The following is a 20458-nucleotide window of genomic DNA, read 5'->3' as shown; positions in this document are numbered from 1 at the left end:
CCTTCCTCTCTGAAATCAATAAAAATATATATATTTTTAAAAAGAATCCACAACCAAAGATAGATAACTGTTAATATTGACATTACTTTGAACTATAAGTTTAAAAATATATTTTGGTATTACCATAAATAACATACTCAAGTTGAAATTGATGTTACTGAAATTGAAAGCAGGTTTCACATTAATTTTTTCTTTTTTTGGCTTAAACAACAGACATTTATTTCTCATTGTTCTGGAGGCTGATAAGTCCTTTCTCAGTTTCAGCTCTGATAGGTGTACTTCTGGATCCTTACTGTCCTAAACAAGTCAAAGTCTTAGTGCACACATTAACAATGCATAAAATAACAAAACAGAATACAACTTTTATATTATTGAACTTTATGTACAAAATCATTTGATTTCAAATAAACATTTAATGTAAAAACAAACGTTCTTTTAAACTGATTTTTTTTACATCTACTGTACCTTTCAAATGCTTTATCATCTTACATGATTTCTTCAAAATCTCTTATCAAGGGTACATATAGAAAAGCATTTTTTTTATAAATAGAAACAAAGGGATTTTTTCAGCTCTTATAAGATGACATAAAAAGTTTACTCGACAGAAGTAATTTCATTACTATTTGGGGGAGGGAATCACCAACTTTTTGTGCAAACAATGCTAGCCTTCTTTTAAGCATTAAGAGCATAACTGCTTAAGAAATGACATAAGCAAAATTTCTACACCTACATCTCCCCTAAAATAATCTATTTTTTTTTTTTTACATATGTGCACAGCTTTAGCAAATTAAAGCCGGAGAGAAATGCTCAAGATCTGCTACCCATAGGTGTGATCAGAGTTTACTGTAACTCTTCATTTGGAGAGCTTACCAATCAAGGCGTCTGTAATGAAAGCTGCAGTTTCCCTCTTTCCTATCTTTTTAACACAAAAATTAATAACTAAGAATTTAATACTGGATGACAAAGCACATCCACACTATCAGTTAAATAGCCTCACAGTTAAACACATCTTAAAGACCAATCAAATCAGTATTTACATTTTATAAATTTCTGAAGACACCATTAGAAAGCTTATATATCCCTTCATTAAACAAAATAGGGAACTGCATCTGATGGTGGTGGAATGAAATTAAAAATACCTTTATTTACAGCAGCATTGTTCCTTTATAAATAAAGAATATGAAAATGCAATTATCTTTAAGGATAATAAAAAATTGAGGTGATGTTACTCAACCACAGTGCTTGAAGTTGGAATAAAAATCTATTGGTGCTTGTTAATGTGCCAGTAGTGAAACCACTTTCTGTTGGAGAAAATCCAACTGCAAATATGTGCATAAAACACATAACACAGGGCAAAATTGCTCAAAACAATTCAAGTCAGCTTATCTGTACTGGATATTCTAATCGTAAAACACATTACAAAAACATCCTTGTAAAGAAAAAAAAATGTTATGTTTTCTGTTTCATTTTTATAGAACATTTCTTCCCTCAAAAGTGGCATCTTCAAAATCTCAAATTCTTCCCTTGGTTTACAATCCTAATGAAAAGATGTGGACAGTTTAATTTTCCATGTTTACCTAACTGGGGGAAGAAAAAAACCAAACTGTAAAACGTTCAAGTTTAAAAAAATATACTGGGTGAGCAATACACTAAAATTATCAACGTAAAATAAATGGTAAGTAATCTTAACATTTCACTGTCGAATGTGAAAAATTAACATCTCAAACAGGCATAAGATGAAGAAGTGCTTTTTTCAAATTGTAAAATCAATTTATGCAATGCAAAATATCTTGAGTGTTGTAATTTTTCATTTTAAAATGATTTCAAAATCAAGGATCAAGGTTTGATTGCAAATGGTAATGCAATATAATTTCACAAAAACCTTCAATTTTTAAAAAAGGGAATCACATACTAATTTTCCCTCCCCAAGAAAATGTTTCACAAAGCAGAGAAAGAGCCAGTCACAAATGCAAAAAAATTATAATTTAAATATATGAAATAATTTCTGTATTACCAATTTATTCCATAAGACAATTGAAGTTAAAAAATACTTTCTCTGAAGTATTGCTTTTCATGCTCAAACAAGAGAATGTTGTAATGACATCAATAAAACTGATATACATGTAATGCTGCATAATGAAGTAGAACCCTGATACAAATATCCTTGTTGAAATCATTTACTTCATCTTAACAGTGCCTGTTTGGAATCTATGATTAAAAAACAAAAACAATACTCTTCCTAGAGGCTGAACTCCCTAGAATGCAATTTCAGTGTTTGTCCACGACACAGGGTTAGGCCGTTTCTTCTCAGAGTTTTTGCTTTTTGCTCTGTTTTGAAACCCCTGAGACACCATCTGTTTCCGAAGCTTTCTCTTTTGAGTTAATTTCACTAAATCCATTTGCTGTCCCATTTTGTTCTTCAGTGATATCTTCATTTGCAGGTGAAGCAGATTCTCCTTTCTCTAGTTTTTGCTGCATTTCACGGAGCTTGGTAACAGCTTTATCTATTGACATTATGCTAATAAGATTAAAGTCATGCATGCTGACTAGATGAAGCATGAAGTTTCGACATAAATTCTTCTTAATTATTTTCTGTCCATAGTTTTCTACAAACAGCATACAGGCGTGATTCATTTGATTGTCAGCAATAAACCTATTTAACAAAAACAACACAAAACATCAATAACGATACAAAGCATTTTTGTCAAGTGGAACAGTGATAACCATTATAGAACACTGAAACTATCCAAATCTAGTAAGCTATGATTTAGCAAGTAACACTATAGTAAATGTGAGATTCAATAACTTGAATGAGCTTAGTATTTAAAATATTTAAAGAGATGTGATTAAATCAGAGTTTAAACAGAATCATTTCTGTTTTTCCTAATTACATACAGCAGTATTGAAAGTATAACATTTTCTCTTGCCAGTAGCACTTTCATTAACTCTATATACACAATATTTCCATTATTTTCTCGATTTTGATATACTTTCCTATTTGTGAAGCAATGTTTTTCTACATTTTCAGATCACGGTAGACCTCTAAAAAAATGAAGATATCACAACAAATAAATATGGCACAGTGTGGTTGTGTGGTGGAAAGTGAATTGAGGGTATATACAATGAATAAAATTTGAGAGAAATAGGAGAATGGCTCTCAGTTATCCACAAGAACTGAGTGTCCAACAGAGTCCCAAAAGACCTGCCTGTAGGTTTTTAAATACCCAAATAGTTTGCCCAACTATTTGCCTCTTTATAATGCCAGTATACAATGAACCCCAAGAATTGTGCTAACACATTTAGATCAAAGAATTAAAATAGAACACAATAAAGTAATGTGACTAAAATTCTACCTTGAAACTGGCATTATCAGGACATAAGGAAAAACATTTAACCCAAACTTCTGCATACATACTTTACTCCTTAGTACCCCTAGACTGGGGGACCAGGCAAACATTTTCTGTAAAAAGCTAGATATAAATATTTAAAGCTATATAAGCCATATGTGATCTGCCATCTTCCTCTTCCTTTTTCAGTACCCATTAATCATGTGAAGACTATCCTTTATAATAAAAGGCTAATACGCAAATAGACCGAACAGTGGAATGACCAGTCGCTATGACACACACTGACCACCAGGGGGCAGGTGCTAAACGCAGGAGCTGCCCCCTGGTGGTCAGTGCATTCCCACAGGGGGAGCACCACTCAAACAGAAGCCGGGCTCACAGCTGGTCCATAGCAGCATTAAGGACCCCTCGGGGGATGTCTGACTGCCGGCTTAGAGGGAGCAGGCCTAACCAGCCGTCAGACATCCCCCATGGGGTCCCGGACCTGTGAGAGGGTGTAGGCAGGACTGAGGGGAACTCTTCCTCCACCTCCCCACCCGCCCAGTGCACGAATGTCATGCTCTGGGCCTCTGGTTCTTAGATGAAGGCAGTATATAAAAAAATGCTACAGGCCATACAACCAGACATCTTTATGTACCAATAACCCTTCACTCACCAAGAGTAAGGAAACAAAAGTATTCCCTCCCATTTATTTCACTATCTATAAATGAAAAAACTTTGGATGCTTGTACTATAGAAGAAAATCTCAAATGAGGATCTAATAATAATGAAGGCAGAGAAGAAAATGTGTAGTCACAGGAAAATAGTTCACACAGGGAAGGAGGCAGATCTGCAGAAGAAATAATGCTTTGGAACATGTAGTGACAAAGGCATGAGAAATAGGATTGTTTTACCTTGCCTCCTATGAAATGGTAGTAAATCAAAAAAACTACTTATATTTTATTCTGATTAAGCAATTTTTAAAACTGTGGTAATAACTGTGATAAGTAATTTTCAGGATTTCCAGGAATATAGCACATGGCATTTACTTTTTGTATTCTCTGGCAATAAAAGGAATAAAAATTGGGTCATTAAAAAGGGACATATTAAAAATAAAAATCTGCTGAAGAGCTAGCACTTTCCTGATACGTTCTCTGAGCATCACCATTTTTCTCTATGCAATTATAATACTTTGGATTAGGATAAGATTTAGGACAGTGTATCTAAATTAACGGAATTTTATATAAGATTCTAACACAAGTAGATTTATAGAATGTGAAGCAGTAAAAAGAATATAAAGGAAATGGAATATTTAAATTTAGAAATACCCTACCCATGCTTCATGACATGGAGATTCCATAGTTTCATCACTTCTTTCTCTCCTTCATTAACATCAGAAAATTCCTCAATTTGCTAAAAATAAAAAAAATTTAAAAAAGAAAACACCTATTAAATGCAGAGAAATAATATAAATATTATTTCTAAGAAAAAATTGTGAGAATGTCAAAAACAGATTTGTATAACTAAAAATACCACAACTTATTTATACAGCAAAGTGGCAATGTTTCTTAAAAACCACTTCTGTTTAAGCAGTAATTTTAAAAAGGAATTCCTAAGTTACGTACTGGTTACCTATAAATACAATGAACACACTATAAAATCACGAGAAAATCTGTATTTCTTCACCTGGTAACTGTTTAAATGAGACAGTTATAAAATGTGCATTCCCGAATTTCTTAATTTAGAAAAAGTTCCTTCACAAAGTCAAAAGTTTAATTCATATTAAACAATTAATAGTTTTCAAACAAAAACCTTTTAATCATAAAATTCTAAAATCATTGTCAATAATGATAACAGTAATAATTACTGTAATGGTTTTTTCTCTTAGCCATTCAGGATCTTTTTCATCTTCACTATCTACTTCCATTTCTTGTGGACGGAGAGGTAAACAAGTATCACTATGGAAATACAGACGATTGTGTCCGCTACTGTATGTTCGTTGCTGTTCTACTTCTCCATCTTCAGATTCAAGAAATTCAGACATGCTTGCTTTTGTTCGTTTTGGCCTAATGAAAAGAAATGTTGATGTAATATCAATTGATAGGGTTCTTTATATTTCACATCACCCAAATAGATTACATACTTTTCTTAGGGTTTTGTACCTAGATCTACTAGGAGCATTATTTAATCCCCACAACTACTGCAGCAATAGTGACATTAACATTTAAAACACAGGGAAAAGCTGTAAGGAGGAAGTGAGAAACCCTTATAGAAGCAGGAGCCAGGGAGGTTGATAAAGCAGTATACCACTCAGAGAATTAGCTACTGCCCCATCTGTTCTTCCACCGTCATCAATAAAATCCAGAGAATAAACTTGTATGACCTTTCTACCTACCTGCACACAAGAATGTGTGTGATAGGCGTTCTCTTTACAGGTCCATTGCGACTAAAAGCAAATCCAGGTTGGCGATGAATATCCTGAGGATTTCCTGCATAGGAGCCATCATAACACTCGTTGATAGAAACATCTATCCTAGCACCTTTTGGATGATACTGTTAACAAAAATGGCAAGGATTTTAGGAAAAGAAAGTATTATTCTACCCTAAATACCCATCACTCCAATTTAATTAATTTAAAAAGTACTGTAGTTTTTAGCATGGTGAACAGGAAGTCAGAGAACCTAGAACAAAAAAGATCTAATGTGGCTCAGTTGTTGAGCGTTAACCTATGAACCAGGAGGTCATGATTCAATGTCCGATCAAGGCACATGCTCAGGCTGTGGGCTCAATCCCCAGGAAGGGGTGTGCCAATCAATGACTCTCTCCCATCATTGATGTTTCTATCTCTCCCTTCCTCCCTGAAAGCAATAAAAAATATTTTCAAAAAGGGATCTGTGTTAAGCCCTGGCTTGTGTAGCTTACTGGTTAGAGCATTGGCCCTCGCAGTAAAGGGTAGCAGGTTAGATTCCCGGTCAAGGGCACATACCTGGGTTGCAGGTTTAATCCCCAGCCTAGGTTGGGGCACTTGCAGGGGGCAACCAATCCATGTGTCTCACAACAATGACATTTCTCTCTCTCTCCCGCCTCCCACACTCTAAAAATCAATGGAAAAAATATTCTTGGGTGAGGATTAACAACAGAAAGATCTATGTTAAAATCCTGGTTATGCCATTTATTGGCTTCATAACTTTTTACAAATTATTTCTCATCTGAACAAGAATAAGGAAATCATCACTTAATTCAAAAAGTTGGTGTGAGGATTAATGTGAGTCAATATAGGTGCATTATATGTAAACCGAACCATTCACTGTAATTCACACACATAACAATCCACCCAAAAGAAGAAATTTTGGTATTTTGTACCAAGTACAATTTTTGAAAGTCAAATTGTCTTATATATCTTAGTAAGAAAAAAAAAAGTTACATACAACATAATTGAAGATAAACCTGCTGTGGCACAGTTTAAGATGCTTGAGTAAACTATAAAGTTTTCGGCAGTTCAGAGTGCACCAAGGGCAATGTAGGTCATCTCTTGCTTCAGTCTGTTGTCTTGTATTGTTGTTATAAAGGAACTTTAAAATAAAATAAAAAAGGTAAGCTCCAACTTACACATCTCAAAACTTCTTCTCAATATCCCCTTTAAAAATAGTTAAAACAAATTAAAAGGGACAAAAATTGTGCACCTATGGATGAGGACAGTGGGTGGGGAGTGAGGGCGGAGGGTGGGGTGGGAACGGGGAGGTGGGGAGTTATGGGGGGGAAAAAAGAGGAACAAATGTAATAATCTGAACAATGAAGATTTAATTAAAAAAAAAAACAAATTAAAAGAAAAATCAGAGATATTGTCTTTTTACTTAAATATCCAAATTATTTCATATGTAAAAATGTAAAACAAAGGCATTTCATAATTACTTATGTAACTGGTTCAGCTATGTTTACCTGATAAAATATTCTTAATTTTTGTCGGTTTTCACTTGAAGTATCTTTTTCTTTCCTCGTTTGTAGATCTGTAGTCAGTGATTCTTTAACAGCTGAAAATACATACTTTTATATTTAATGCCAATATTTGCTTCTAAGTGAAATAATACATCTTTGTGAAAATAATTAAACATTAAAGGTTTCACAGAATTCTACTTGTGGTATTTAGTACAGTTTTTATTCTCATCCTCAGGGGAACAATCCCACTTAATCAATACTCCTAATCATATATTTAGGTCTTTATTGGCAAGAGCCATACTTTTCCTTTAAAAACAACCTCTTGCCCTAACCGGTTTGGCTCTGTGGATAGAGCATTGGCCTGTGAACTGAAGGGTCCCAGGTTTGATTCCGGTCAAGGGCATGTACCTTGGTTGCGGGCACATCCCCAGTAGGAGGTGTGCAGGAGGCAGCTGAATCGATGTTTCTCTCTCATCGATGTTTCTAACTTTCTCTATCCCTCTTCTTCTCCCTTCCTCTCTGTAAAAAATCAATAAAACATATTTTAAAAACCATCTCTTATGTCCTATATCATTATAAAAGTAACTCCAAGTAATTATATATAGTCACTGTAATGTTTTAAGGACTTTGAGGTCAGAGTGTGGTTTAGTGAGCAGATATCCATTGTTGGTTTAACAAAAATTAAGTAAAAAATGATTGTATATTGCCCAGCCAGTGTGGCTCAGCACCCTGAGTGTCATCCCATGCACCAAGAGGTCACCAGTTTGATTCCCAGTCTGGGCACATGCCCGGGTAGCAGGCTTGATCCACAATAGGAGGCGTGCAGGAAGCAACTGATTGATATTTCTCTCTCTCTTCCCCCATTCTTCCCCTCTCTCTGAAAAATCATAAAAACACATATTTTAAAAAACGATTGTATTAAGCCGTAGCCGGTTTGGTTCAGTGAATAGATCATTGGCCTGTGGACTTAAGAGTCCCGGGTTTGATTCCGGTTGGGGGCGCATGCCTGGGTTGTGGGATTAACCCCCTAGTAAGGGGCGTGCAGGAGGCAGCCAATTAATGACTCTCTCTCTCTCCCTTTCACCTTGAAATCAATATATTAAAAATATAAAAAATGATTGTATTAATATCATTCCAAATCCAAAAAATAATCACCATTAATAATTTTGGTATATTTACTTACATACTTAAAATGTTTTTATTTTCTCTGACATAACTAAGTATTTTACAGATACAATTTTGTATAAAATTTTTTTCTGATTTTCTTTTAAACTCTTTTACCTATCTGACTGGCTGGCCACAAAGTATTTTGAGAAGTGACAGAATTTACTTGAGAAATATTTTCTCTGACACAGCCATTTTTTCTAGCTTTTTAATCTGACTTTTATAATGACTTGCACACAATAAATGGGCATGAGGGGTCAAAGACAGGGAACTAATAAGTCTTCTGCCTTCTTTAACAGACTTAGACTTGGATAACCTCAGGTAAAGGCAGTGTTCCTATCAGGCAGACACAAATTGACAGATCAGTGTAACCTGGACCTTAACTCAGCAGAGCTAACTACATTTGTAAACGTTTTCCCTCTTAAAAAATGACTCAAAATTTAACCTGGCAAAATTCAGGTTATAAAGACCCACTTCCAGCTCTAATATTATAAAAACACTCTGAAACATTGAATTCAGTTCTACAACATATACAAAATTTTACATGAATTATAAAAAACATACAATCCCAAAGCTCTATTACCAACCTGCAATTTCAAACTCCTAAAAGCTCTGAAAACCAATAGTTTCTCTCACGAATTTGAGGCAAAATAATTTAGTGGAAAAACCTGTCCTACACTGGCATAGGCTATCTACAGACCTCGTTTGGAAGCGTTACATATGGCACATGTACTACATCATGCTTCTAAAATAAAATAAAAAAGTAAGTCCCAGACACATCTTACACAAAGACTTTGGATAAAATACTGTTAATATGTGCTTTAACACAAAACTTTACTGTCCTGGCTCATAGTTTGTTTCTCTAATAAGTCAAATATTTCCCAAAGAATAATTTTTAGAGCAAATGACCAAAAATTAATCTAAAGCCTAAACCCTAACTAACTCTGCAAAACATTATTTTGACAACAATGTCTTCTCACCAATAGTTTGAGTAGGTTTAACTGAACCAGGCTTGTTTTCTTGATGGAGACTCTCTGAATTTCTAGTGGCAAGAGGCTTGGCAATAGGAGCTGTAGATTTATCATTGGTCTCTCCTGTCCAACGAAGAGTGAACTGTAACGTAGGTCCCTGAGAAAATGTTTCAAATGGAGGCAGCCTCTAAAAAAGAAAAAACATGAAAAGAATAAAGTAAGATTCCATATAACAAATTGAAAGAAACTGTAGAAACTTATTTACTAAAAGTTAATTTATAATTTATATAATTATAATTAAATCAACAGACTTTTTTCTTGAAACCCAAAATGCCTACATCCATGGCCAGGTAAGTCATGTAAATGCACAGCACAGTAGAGAGCACAGTGTTGGTGTTCAAGTTGTCTAAAAAAGACAGCAACGTATGAGCAGTAGCTGAATTACTGCCACACAAACACTGGCCCAGCACAGCACATTTTCAGATTTTTCAAAAGAAGTCAGAAATCCAAGTTCTAATGGGGAATCTTGCCATTTTTATATTGGTAACCAATTTAGAATGTTTTCTTCTGGACCAATACAAAAGTTTTTTTTAACAAAAGTTCAATGTGAAAATGAACAGGACTCGATTTTTATATTGTAGTAAAACAGGTGCTGTGGAGAGGGGACATGTGGAAGCAGTTGATTTCTCTGGTGACTACATCCATTCTTTATACTCTTCCAAGACTTCTAACATGATGATACTTTTCCCTCGTATTACCACTATCCCAATATTGTTCTATTGCCCACCAGTTGCCATCTCCACACATTCATCTATCACAAGATTCATAAAAGGATCAAATCCCTGCAATATTCCTTGGACATGTCTGCCACCATTTAATTTCAATAACTTCTTGTCCATAAATTTTTTAACTCGAGAGGGTGAGCTTTGTTCATGGTGTCTAAGTGAGCTCAAATATACCTCCTTAGAATATTTTTTAAAAAACATCAAGCCCTGACCGGTTTGGCTCAGTGGATAGAGCGTCGGCCTGTGGACTGAAAGGTCCCAGGTTCGATTCCAGTCAAGGGCATGTACCTTAGTTGTGGGCACATACCCTGTGGGGAGTGTGCAGGAGGCAGCTGATCGATGTTTCTCTCTCATCGATGTTTCTAACTCTCTATCCCTCTCCCTTCCTCTCTGTAAAAAATCAAATATATTTTTTTATATATAAAAAAATCAAGTAAACTATAGTACCTAAAGCCTGCCAGTTTTTAGACACTGTTTGATGACTACTTTCTTGGCTTTCCTCCTCCACCTCTAATCACTTATAAAACTACTTAATATCTTCTCTTGGACTTCTTAGCTCCTAGTAACATTTAGCCATGTGACTCTACCTCTCACCCATCCTTTAAGGATTTACCTATTATTAGGCCAATGATCCCAAATTGGTTCTCCATTGTTTATACTTGAGTTCTAAACCCAACCACCTCTTGGACATATGAGCTCCTGTTTATTTCACTGCCATACAAGCCTTAACTCCTACATCTTTATTACAAATAATTATCTTAAAGCTATAATTTTAGACTGGAAAGAGGTAAAAATGTGGTCAGATAAACTGGTTTTGACCTAGTAAGTCCGTATTTAGGAACTAATCTTATAAACATACTAGAGGCCCTGTGCATGAAAATTTGTGCACTTGGGGTGAGGGGGTGTCCCTCAGTCTGGCTTGCATCTCTCGCAGTCCAGGAGCCCTCGGGGGATGTCCGACTGCCTCGGAGGTGGGAGAGGCTCCCGCCGCCACCACCAGGGCACTCGCCAACCATGAGTTCGGCTTCTGGAGCAGTGCTCCCACTGACCACCAGGGGGCAGCTCCTGCACTGAGCACCTGCCCCCTGGTGGTCAGTGTGCATCATAGCGACTAGTTGTTCCACCGTTTGGTCAACTTGCATATTAGCTTTTTATTATATAGGATTTGCAATGCAAAAAGATACATGTACAAATATATTCACTACATTTTTGAAAACAAAAAGATACTACATGAATTATAATAACCAAATTATATATTAAAATGGCATTGGTTTAGTAAATTATGGAACAGAATACCACAGAGCTTTTAAAAAGAAAGAAATCCATATGATCTGACTCAAAAGGATGCCATTTCATATTGCCTCAAACAATTTCTTGGGAAAAACTAACAATTCATATAAATACAACCTTTAATTTCTCATGGATAAATCTAACAAACTTTATCATTTTTATCCATATTGTTCATCTGCCCTCCAGTAAGGTTTACCAACTTATTCTTAAAGCATTATTTGAAAGTATGTGTCCTCACATATCCAACTATAAACTATCAATCTTTAAAACTGTTGTCATACGAGCAGTCAAAAGTAATTATCTCTGATTCTGTTTGCCTGTTTTTTAATACTACTAAGAATGAATTTGCTGGCCATCAATATTTGTTGCTTTAAGAACTGCCTGAGCTCAGCTGGTGTGGATCAGTAGTTGAGTGTCGACCCATGCACCACGAGGTCACGGGTTCGATTCCTGTTCAGGGTACATGGCAGGTTTGGGAGCTCAATCCCCAGTTGGAGAGTGTGCAGGAGGCAGCCAATTGATGTTGATGTTTCTCTCTTGTAAATATTTCTCTCTCTCTCTTCCTGCCTCTCTCTCTAAAATAAATAAAACATATTTTTTAAAAACATCAAAACTACCTATCCTCTACCCATTTTTCTAATTTGATTACTTATCTTTTTGTTATTGAGTTATAAGCCTAGGTATTCGTAATAATAGCCTTTTATAAGTTACAAATATTTCCCCAACCCGTATTTTAAATTTAGTTATTTGCATGTAGAAACAACCCACTTTTAGTAATTTTTTTATGCTTTCTACCTGTTGCATCACACTTAGAAGAGCTTTCCTCAGAACAAGATTATATGAATATTCATCTACATTTTTTTGTTACGCATTATTTATTTCTACGTTTACATTTATAAGCCTTCTGGAATTTCCTAGGTCTAAGTTTATTTCCAGATGGCTAGAGACCAATTCTGTCACAATTAATGAACAGTCTTTCTTTCCCACACAGATGTACCACCAATTTTATCATGACTAAATTTCAAATGTATTTGAAACCATTTCAGAACTATGCTTCCTGATCTGCTTACACCGTATCATTTAAGTTCTATTAAGTTTAGAATATGTTCTACCCCCTAGTAAGTAAAGGTTCTCTGGAAACTTTTCCGTAATTTTTCTTAGTATCATTACACGTTATTCTAGGATTACTTAAAACTAATTTTAAGGCTTAAAAAAATCTTTTTGAGGATTTTGCTTGTGATGGTACAATGATCTTATATTTAGAAATAAATGACATTTTGTTGAGCCTGCCTATTTAAGAAATGTATGGATGCCTATTTATTAAGTCTCTTAGAATAATTATGTTAAGTGTGCTTCATTTAAGTCCAGCAGATTTCTTAATAAATTTATTAGTCATCATGTTACCTGCTGTTACTATGAATGGGATTTAAAATAGCAGTTAACATTTATTGAGCACTTATTTTATGCCAGGCACAGTGCTAAACAAACTTCATTATTTAATCCATCAACTCTATGCCTTGTTCTATAGATGAGAAAACCAAAACACAAAGCTTAAGTAACTTGCTGGATGCCCCATAGCAAGGAGTGAAAATCTGAACTTAGTCTGGCTCCAAGGAGGATTCCTTCCATTAAATACTCTAAGTAGGTAAATTTTATTTGTGTTTTCCAAAGTACAAAAACAAAGGACTCTACTTCCAACATAAATTTGCATTTGAGGGAGAAAAACACCAATAAAAAATGGGAGTTCATAACTATAACGTGCTCAACCTTCTAAATAGTCCATACCTTCCCATCAAGAATAGTCTCCCATGTTGCTCTTTTCTTGCTTATTGGACATTCTTCCATTTCCTGCATGGCTACTTCATACTCCCCATCTAAAAGCTGTAAGCGCCTGTTAGACAAACACATACACTTTAAAGTAACCTGTGTTATTATTGTAAGTACATAAATTCTATATCTTTAGATTTATAAAGCATTTATTAAATTTATAAACTAGCTTGTATACCGAACAAAATTTTAAAATATACCTATACTCCATTCTTGACACAAGCAATTTTAATGGTTTCCACTCTTAACTACTATTACTATAGAATTATTTTATTAATGCAGCTACTCAGATATAACCTTAAACATTTAAAGTATAATATACCTATGGCCTCAAAACTTAGCAAGTTTTAAACACTAAGTATAAAGTATGTGTGCAGGCTTTACTTGTAAAAATGGGATAGTGTTAAAATACTTGCCTTAGGGGACTACTAAGAATTATGCTTCTGTTATTTTTAACTACTGTAAATATTTGAAATAGAGTTCCTGACTTTTATACTTGACCAATAATAAAAAAAAATTATGATTACAATGATGACTCTAATAACTATAAGATCCTGGTGGCACCTGGCACATATAGGTGCTCAATAAATATTTCATGGGTAAATGAAGTACCAGCTGAATAAAAAAACCAACTAAATTATACCCATAGTATAGTTTTAATGTGTGTGTGTGTATATAATTTACATTTTTAAACACTGGTAATACTATACTAAATAGCATTCTTCAATTATGCTCAACAATTAATTATATATAGCAAGAAGAACCTGGCTCCTCTTCATCAGTCTTAAGAAAAAATCTGTTAGGTGATAACAGCTAACATTTATCGAGTGCTTACGATGTGCCAGGCACTATTTTAAAGATTTTACATAGTTGATTTAATCTTCCCAACAGTTCTATGAAGATGCTATTACTCCATTTTTCAGAAGAAAAAATTGAGGAACAGAGAGGTTAAGTAACTTGCCTTAAGATGACACAGTAAGTAGCCAGAACTAGCAATTAAATCCAGACAATCTGTTTCCAAAGACTGACTCTTAACACAAATGACTTTGAGACTTAAGAATTTTTGTCTTGCCCTAGCCAGTTTGTTCAGTGGTTAGAGCAACAGCTTGTGCACTGAAGGGACCCGGGTTCAATTCCAGTCAAAGGCATGTACCTCGGTTGCAGACTCCATCCCCAGCCCTGGATGGGGCACATGCAGGAGGCAACCAATCGATGTGCCTCTTTCACATCGATGTTTTTCTCTCTGCCTCTCCCTCTCCCTCTCTCTCTAAAAAAAAAAAAGGAATTTTTGTCTTTATGCTGTACTTGAATTTATTCCTCTTCAATAGAATGCAAAGCTATTTTAACTTAATATTTTAAAAAGCTAATTTTATTTAAATAGGTAATATATTCATATACTTCTAAATTGAAAAGAAGCTTCCCTCATGCATCTACATAGGTATATAATATTCTATTCTGATTGTATATTTGATAGGTTCGATCAAATTTACCTTCCTACCAGTAATGTATGAAGCCCTTCTCCCCCAAAGCTTGATCAATAGTGCTTTTTATCTCTGCCAAACTGGTAAGTGAAAAAAATGACATCTCAATGTACTTTTATATACAGGTATCTTTTAATTGCGTAAGAACCATATATATATAATTGTGTGTAAACATCTTTATCATATCTCTTGCCCATTCTTCAAGGGCTGTGGTATTTTTCTTTTTACTTAGTATGATCTTTTTGTATTAGAGGAATAAGACATCTATCTATAGTATGAGTTAAAATTAATTTCCATGACTTTCATTTGTTACTTTTCTGCTTTCAGAAGTAATTTTATATATTTGCTCAATATGTCATACTTTTTCTATATATTTTTTTGAATTCTGATTATTCTTTAAGGAGACTTTAATTTCTGAGACTATAAAAAGAATCTTTACACATCTAACTCCCCAGATCTTGGCTTGCAAATACTTTACTAAAAGGAATCAAGATTCCTCGAAGAAATGGCCAATTCCAGAGCAGAGGTAGAAAAAGGAGAATGTAAGCTGGAAATATTTTACTACCCTAGAAAATAAGGAAAAACAAACAAAATAAAACAAAAAAAAATACTTAAGTCAAAAGAACACAGGAGCCTGCTTAGAGGTGCTTTTCCTGACCAAATTTGGGACAATTTGTACATTAAAATGAATAACCACATGAATAGATTAGACCAGATTGAATAAAAATAGAATTTGTTAATTCACTCGCCCCTTTATTTTAAGTTGAGGGAAGGAATGCTCTACTTTATAGGAAACTGCCAATAAATGTAGAAGAAATGATAGAAAGTTACCAATTGGCAACTGTCATGAGAATAATTCATTTAATCAAGAATCCTCAATGGATGCCATACTGCTGGGTAAGACATTTACCCAGTTTCATGTATAACCACAGAAATTACATACTGATTAATTACAGAGCTCAGCTGTTAGTGTGTCTTATCAATGCGACATGGTTGTAGGTTCAATCCCTGAGCAATCTCAGGGTAACCGACCAATGTCCCTCTCACACATTGATATTTCTCTCTCTCTCTCCCCATCCCTTCCACTCTCCCTAAAAGCAATCAATGGGAAAATATCCTCAGGAAAGCATTACAAAATAAATAAATAAATTAATTAATTAAGTAATTAAAGGTAAAAGGTATTGTATAATGGAGAAATATGGTGATACCTCCTTAATCAAGTGATCAAACCTATATTATCTGTTTGTGATGTGCAAAGAACAACACTATTTAGTTCCTGCTCAAATGTTTAACCTGAATATATTCATTAAGAAACCATCCACAAAAGTCCAAATTGAGAAAATTCTTCAAACCTATAGGCCTATACTTTAAAAAAAAAGTGTCACAAAAGGCAAACAAACAAAACTGGAGAACTATTCCAATTCAAAGGAATCTGAACAGATATGGCAACTGACAAATAACTACAGATCACAGTCCTCAATTGAGAGTAAAGGGTAAAGAGCTATAAATGACATTATTTGGGTTAATTGGGGAGACAGTATTATATTATGTTAAATTTCCTTAATATGATAGGTGTATTGAGATTATGGAGGGAAATGTTCTTTTTTTTTTCTTTTTTTTTTTATTGCTTAAAGTATTACAAAGAGTATTACATATGTCTCCTTTTTTCCCCCTGCCATTGACAATCCCCTGGCCTCCCCTACCCCCCAGTGTCTTATGTCCATTGGTTATGCTTATATGGAGGGAAATGTTCTTGTTCTTAGGAGACACATCCTGAAGTATTCAGCAGAAATGGAGTATCACAAACTTTCAAATCATTCATAAAAAACAAAGTATACACTCACAAATAAAGCAAATGTGGTAAAATGCTAAAAACTGATGAATTTAGATGAAGGATCTATGGGCATTAATTACCTGTATTGTTCTCACAACTTTTTTGTAAGTTTGGAAATTTTCAAAGTAAGTTGAAGGGAAATTCTCCCATGGTTTTTTCATAGTTTTTATCATTAAAATAAAAAGCAGTATTTCACATGTACATGTTAAAAAATGTTAATATATATGTAAGGTATAATATATGTTAATAATTTTAAAAATAATTCAACATACCTCCCCATCCTGCCTAAAATAGAACATTTACCAACATCAATAAAGCCCAGTGTGCCATATCCTCATTGCTTCTCCCACAGACATAACCACTATCTCCTAGTACATGATTGCTATTTTTCATTTAAATCTTTGATCCACATTCAAATTTCCAACTTTAAAAAGACACTATATTTGTTCTGCCAATAGTAATACTGTGATATTAAGTGATATATTCTAAGACAATATGGTACCCAAATTTTGTGGTATTATTCCTAATCATCTTTGCTTTCCTATTAAAAGTCTTATACCTTTCTTTACATGATGACTAGTAAGTGATAATATTACAGCAACAATCTAGTACTTTTTAAAGAATACAAGGAATGTACTAGTTACTACACTCAGTTCTTTATCCTGTACTTGACAGTGAACTACCAGTGAGCAGCCTGGAGCCAGAAATATGTCATGTTATAGGTTTCACCTCCAATCCTGTCTAAAAAGAAACTGCAGCCCTGACCAGTTTGGCTCAGTGGCTAGAGCATCGGCCTGTGGACTGGAGTCCCAGGTTCGATTCCGGTCAAGGGCATGTATCTTGGTTGTGGGCACATCCCCAGTAGGGGGTGTGCAGGAGGCAGCTGATCGATGTTTCTCTCTCATCGATGTTTCTCACTCTCTGTCCCTCTCCCTTCCTCTCTGTAAAAAAATCAATAAAATAGATTTTTTTTAAAAAAAGAAACTGCATTTGCCTCCTAGATCATCTTTTACTGGCAATTAGATGCTTTATTCCCAAATGAAAACTGTTGAGATAATTATAAATCCAAGTGTTCTTTGCTACCCTGTGCCAAATGTACATAGAGCCATACAATGATTACACACAATTTCCTTCCTTAATTTTAGTAATTACATAACCTCAAAATTTGCACAGGACCCACTGCATTCAGGTCTCTACTCATATATGACCCTCTCTGAGGCTTTCTGTGTAAAAAAACCATTTATTCTCTTTATTTTTCTTCACAGCACTCACCACTAAGTGGCATCAGTTGATATAATTTTTTGAAGGGGTGGTGTATGTATGTTTCCTCCACTAGAAGTTCCATGAAGGCAGAGATTTCATTGCCTTTTCACTACCTAGAACAGTGTCTGACAGGGTAGACACTCAAAAACACTTGCCAAATAATCTTAACTGAGCCATTCAAATAGTTCCTCATCTGTGTTTATTGTTTTCTATGTGATAAAGAGAAAATATTTTTTGTTCAGTCATAAGAATAAAGAGAAACAAAGGCAAAGAAATAATATCACCACTACATTCTACTTTGGGATAAAAAGATGTTCAGAACATTATGGGAACCTCACTTGTCCATCAGCGTTACCTGTTTTTATCAAATACTGTCATTTGTGCCACAAATGTCTTTTCCCCATCTTCACGATTTCGTTTTCTTCTAGCTGGAAGTTCTTCATTGACATCTGAATTTGATAAACATTTCTCATGAATAAAATATTCAAGCACAAATGTCCTCTTTATGATATACAACCCCTTATTTATCCCAAATGAGGTACAAATTACACTAAATTGCAGTATAATATGCAGACTTACATGTTTCTAATGTTTTTATGATATGTATGAATGTCCTTTTTGACATTCATTGACAGTAACCCCATATCTATTGAGAATAATCTTGACCTTGCTAGGCAAGAAGAAAAAAAAAATCCTCCTCATTCATGGTTTTTTTTCAAGAACTTCAAAGGGTACTTAAAGAGTCAAAGATTAGCCCAGCTGGTGTGACTCCGTGGTTGAGTGTCAACCCATGAACCAGGAGATCAAAGTTCAATTCCCAGTCAGGACACATGCCTGGGTTGCAGGCTCAATCCCCAGGAAGGGGCATGCAGGAGGCACCGATCAACGATTCTCTCTCATCATTGATGTTTCTATCCCTTTCTCCCTCTTTCTGAAATCAATAAAAACATAGTTTTAAAAAAAGATTCTGTATACCACCAAAAAAAATAAAAAAACTCAAAGATTAATACATGGATTTTTCAACTGCAGAGGTGGGTGAGGTGGGTTGGGTTCAACGGTCAATTGTATTTATTTGTATTTGTCTATCTCCATACTCTGAGTCTAGGTTGTGAGCCTATGGAGGATAAAACTGGGTGTTTTAATCAACTTTGTATCCCCAGCACCTATATGTTGGTTGAATGATTACCTCAAAGGTGGATTCAGAACTGTTGGGATATACATAACAAACAAGTATAATAAAATATTAATTGCACAATCTATGTGTTGAATGTGAGGATATTGGTGTTCACAAATTCTTTTGACTGTTCTGTACATATGAAATTTTCCACAATAAAATGCTGAGGTGGTAGTGAATTTATTGTTTGCTGTGAGGCTAATTTGAAATTCCAATTTTTCCCATCCAGTGTTCAATTTATTATTTTACTGTATGAAGTATGTTTTGCCATGTAGTAATGAGAACTTTACAAATTAAACACCTAGTACAGCACAATAGCCAATAGTCCAAGAGCCTGGGCAATCTACCATAAAATTATCTCATTAGACTATCAGACACTTGCAACTAAAAGCAATGCTATTAGAAAACGTGCAATTCAGTTCTAGTTCTGCATCATTTTTTTCCCATGGAATGGCAGTCTTAAAAAATTATTACAATAACTAAAAAGGAAATACTACAAAATTATGAATACTTTTAAGATACACTGGTTCAATAATTTTCATTAACCACTGTAATCTCCTATGATAAAATCTAGTTATATTATTAAAATAAAATTACCAATATTTTCATTGGTTTCTCCATTCATCATTCCATTAAACTCTCTTCTTCCTGGACGAGTCACTCTAAATAGCAATGAGTAAGACTTCACCATATGGCTGTTACTAGGTTCAAATTCATTACTGGAAACTGCAAGGGATGGGAAATTTCCAGGTTTTGTTTGATTGAGGTCAGGATTCAAAGGCACCTGCTTTTTACCTGTAGGAACTTGCCTTATTGGACAACTTACATCCTGCAAAAGTAAAGATTATTAAATTATATTTATTTATATACATGCAATTATTAGAATTACAATAAACTTGTAATCACAGCTATAGGAAACATGCTATAGGCCAAGATTCCCAAATGACATACTAAAATTCTAACCATAGTTGTGAAATTGTGATGAAGCAAAAACAAAATTTGGAACAAGTATATTCCAAATATTAACACAAATGAGGATTTCTCCAATATGTTGAAAATAATGATACAGTATATCCAATATTTAGCTGATAATCTAAAAGTTCTAAATTAGAAATATGAAATTAAAATCATGCTTAAAACATTAAACTTGTTAATCTTATCCCTTAAATTTTATATTTTAACAAAAAGATAGATAAGACCATTAGAAATGAAAAGAGAGAATTATAATCTCACTGTCAACATTATGACATAAGTAAATTCATTTAAATATGTTGTTTAACAGAGGCAATATTCATCTTACGAGTAACGTTCTGTAATCATATAACTAGAATTATAGAGCATAGCTGAAAAATTAGAAGATGCAAAAGACCTTTAAAACAAGAAAATATAGTACATATTTCATTATAG

General features: G+C 34.3%; 1 protein-coding gene and 1 pseudogene across 3 annotated transcripts in view; both read right to left on the bottom strand.

The window, feature by feature from the left end:
- Positions 1–763: 763 nt before the first annotated feature.
- The window catches only part of SUZ12 (SUZ12 polycomb repressive complex 2 subunit), a 44557-nt gene continuing 24862 nt past the window's right edge, over positions 764–20458 (bottom strand). Inside the window, exons 6-15 of one of the 2 annotated variants that reach the window (XM_081109604.1) lie at positions 19649–19880; positions 18233–18326; positions 13258–13363; positions 9407–9584; positions 7266–7357; positions 6755–6898; positions 5722–5879; positions 5194–5392; positions 4660–4739; positions 764–2653 (exon numbers count right to left, since the gene is read on the bottom strand). In XM_081109604.1, the coding sequence (XP_080965730.1) occupies positions 2308–2653; positions 4660–4739; positions 5194–5392; positions 5722–5879; positions 6755–6898; positions 7266–7357; positions 9407–9584; positions 13258–13363; positions 18233–18326; positions 19649–19880 (1629 nt within the window). In that variant the 3' untranslated portion in view covers positions 764–2307. The remainder of the gene's footprint in view (positions 2654–4659; positions 4740–5193; positions 5393–5721; positions 5880–6754; positions 6899–7265; positions 7358–9406; positions 9585–13257; positions 13364–18232; positions 18327–19648; positions 19881–20458) is intronic. The other variant, XM_081109603.1, reaches the window with a different exon arrangement.
- Positions 10093–10331, bottom strand: LOC308532569 (small nuclear ribonucleoprotein G-like; annotated as a pseudogene). The gene has a single exon. The product of its transcript is annotated as a small nuclear ribonucleoprotein G-like (transcript).

Source organism: Myotis nattereri (genome assembly GCF_964212035.1).
Source record: "Myotis nattereri genome assembly, chromosome: 16".
Classification (NCBI taxonomy): Eukaryota; Metazoa; Chordata; class Mammalia; order Chiroptera; family Vespertilionidae; genus Myotis; species Myotis nattereri.
This window is presented reverse-complemented; position numbering and strand designations above follow the sequence as displayed.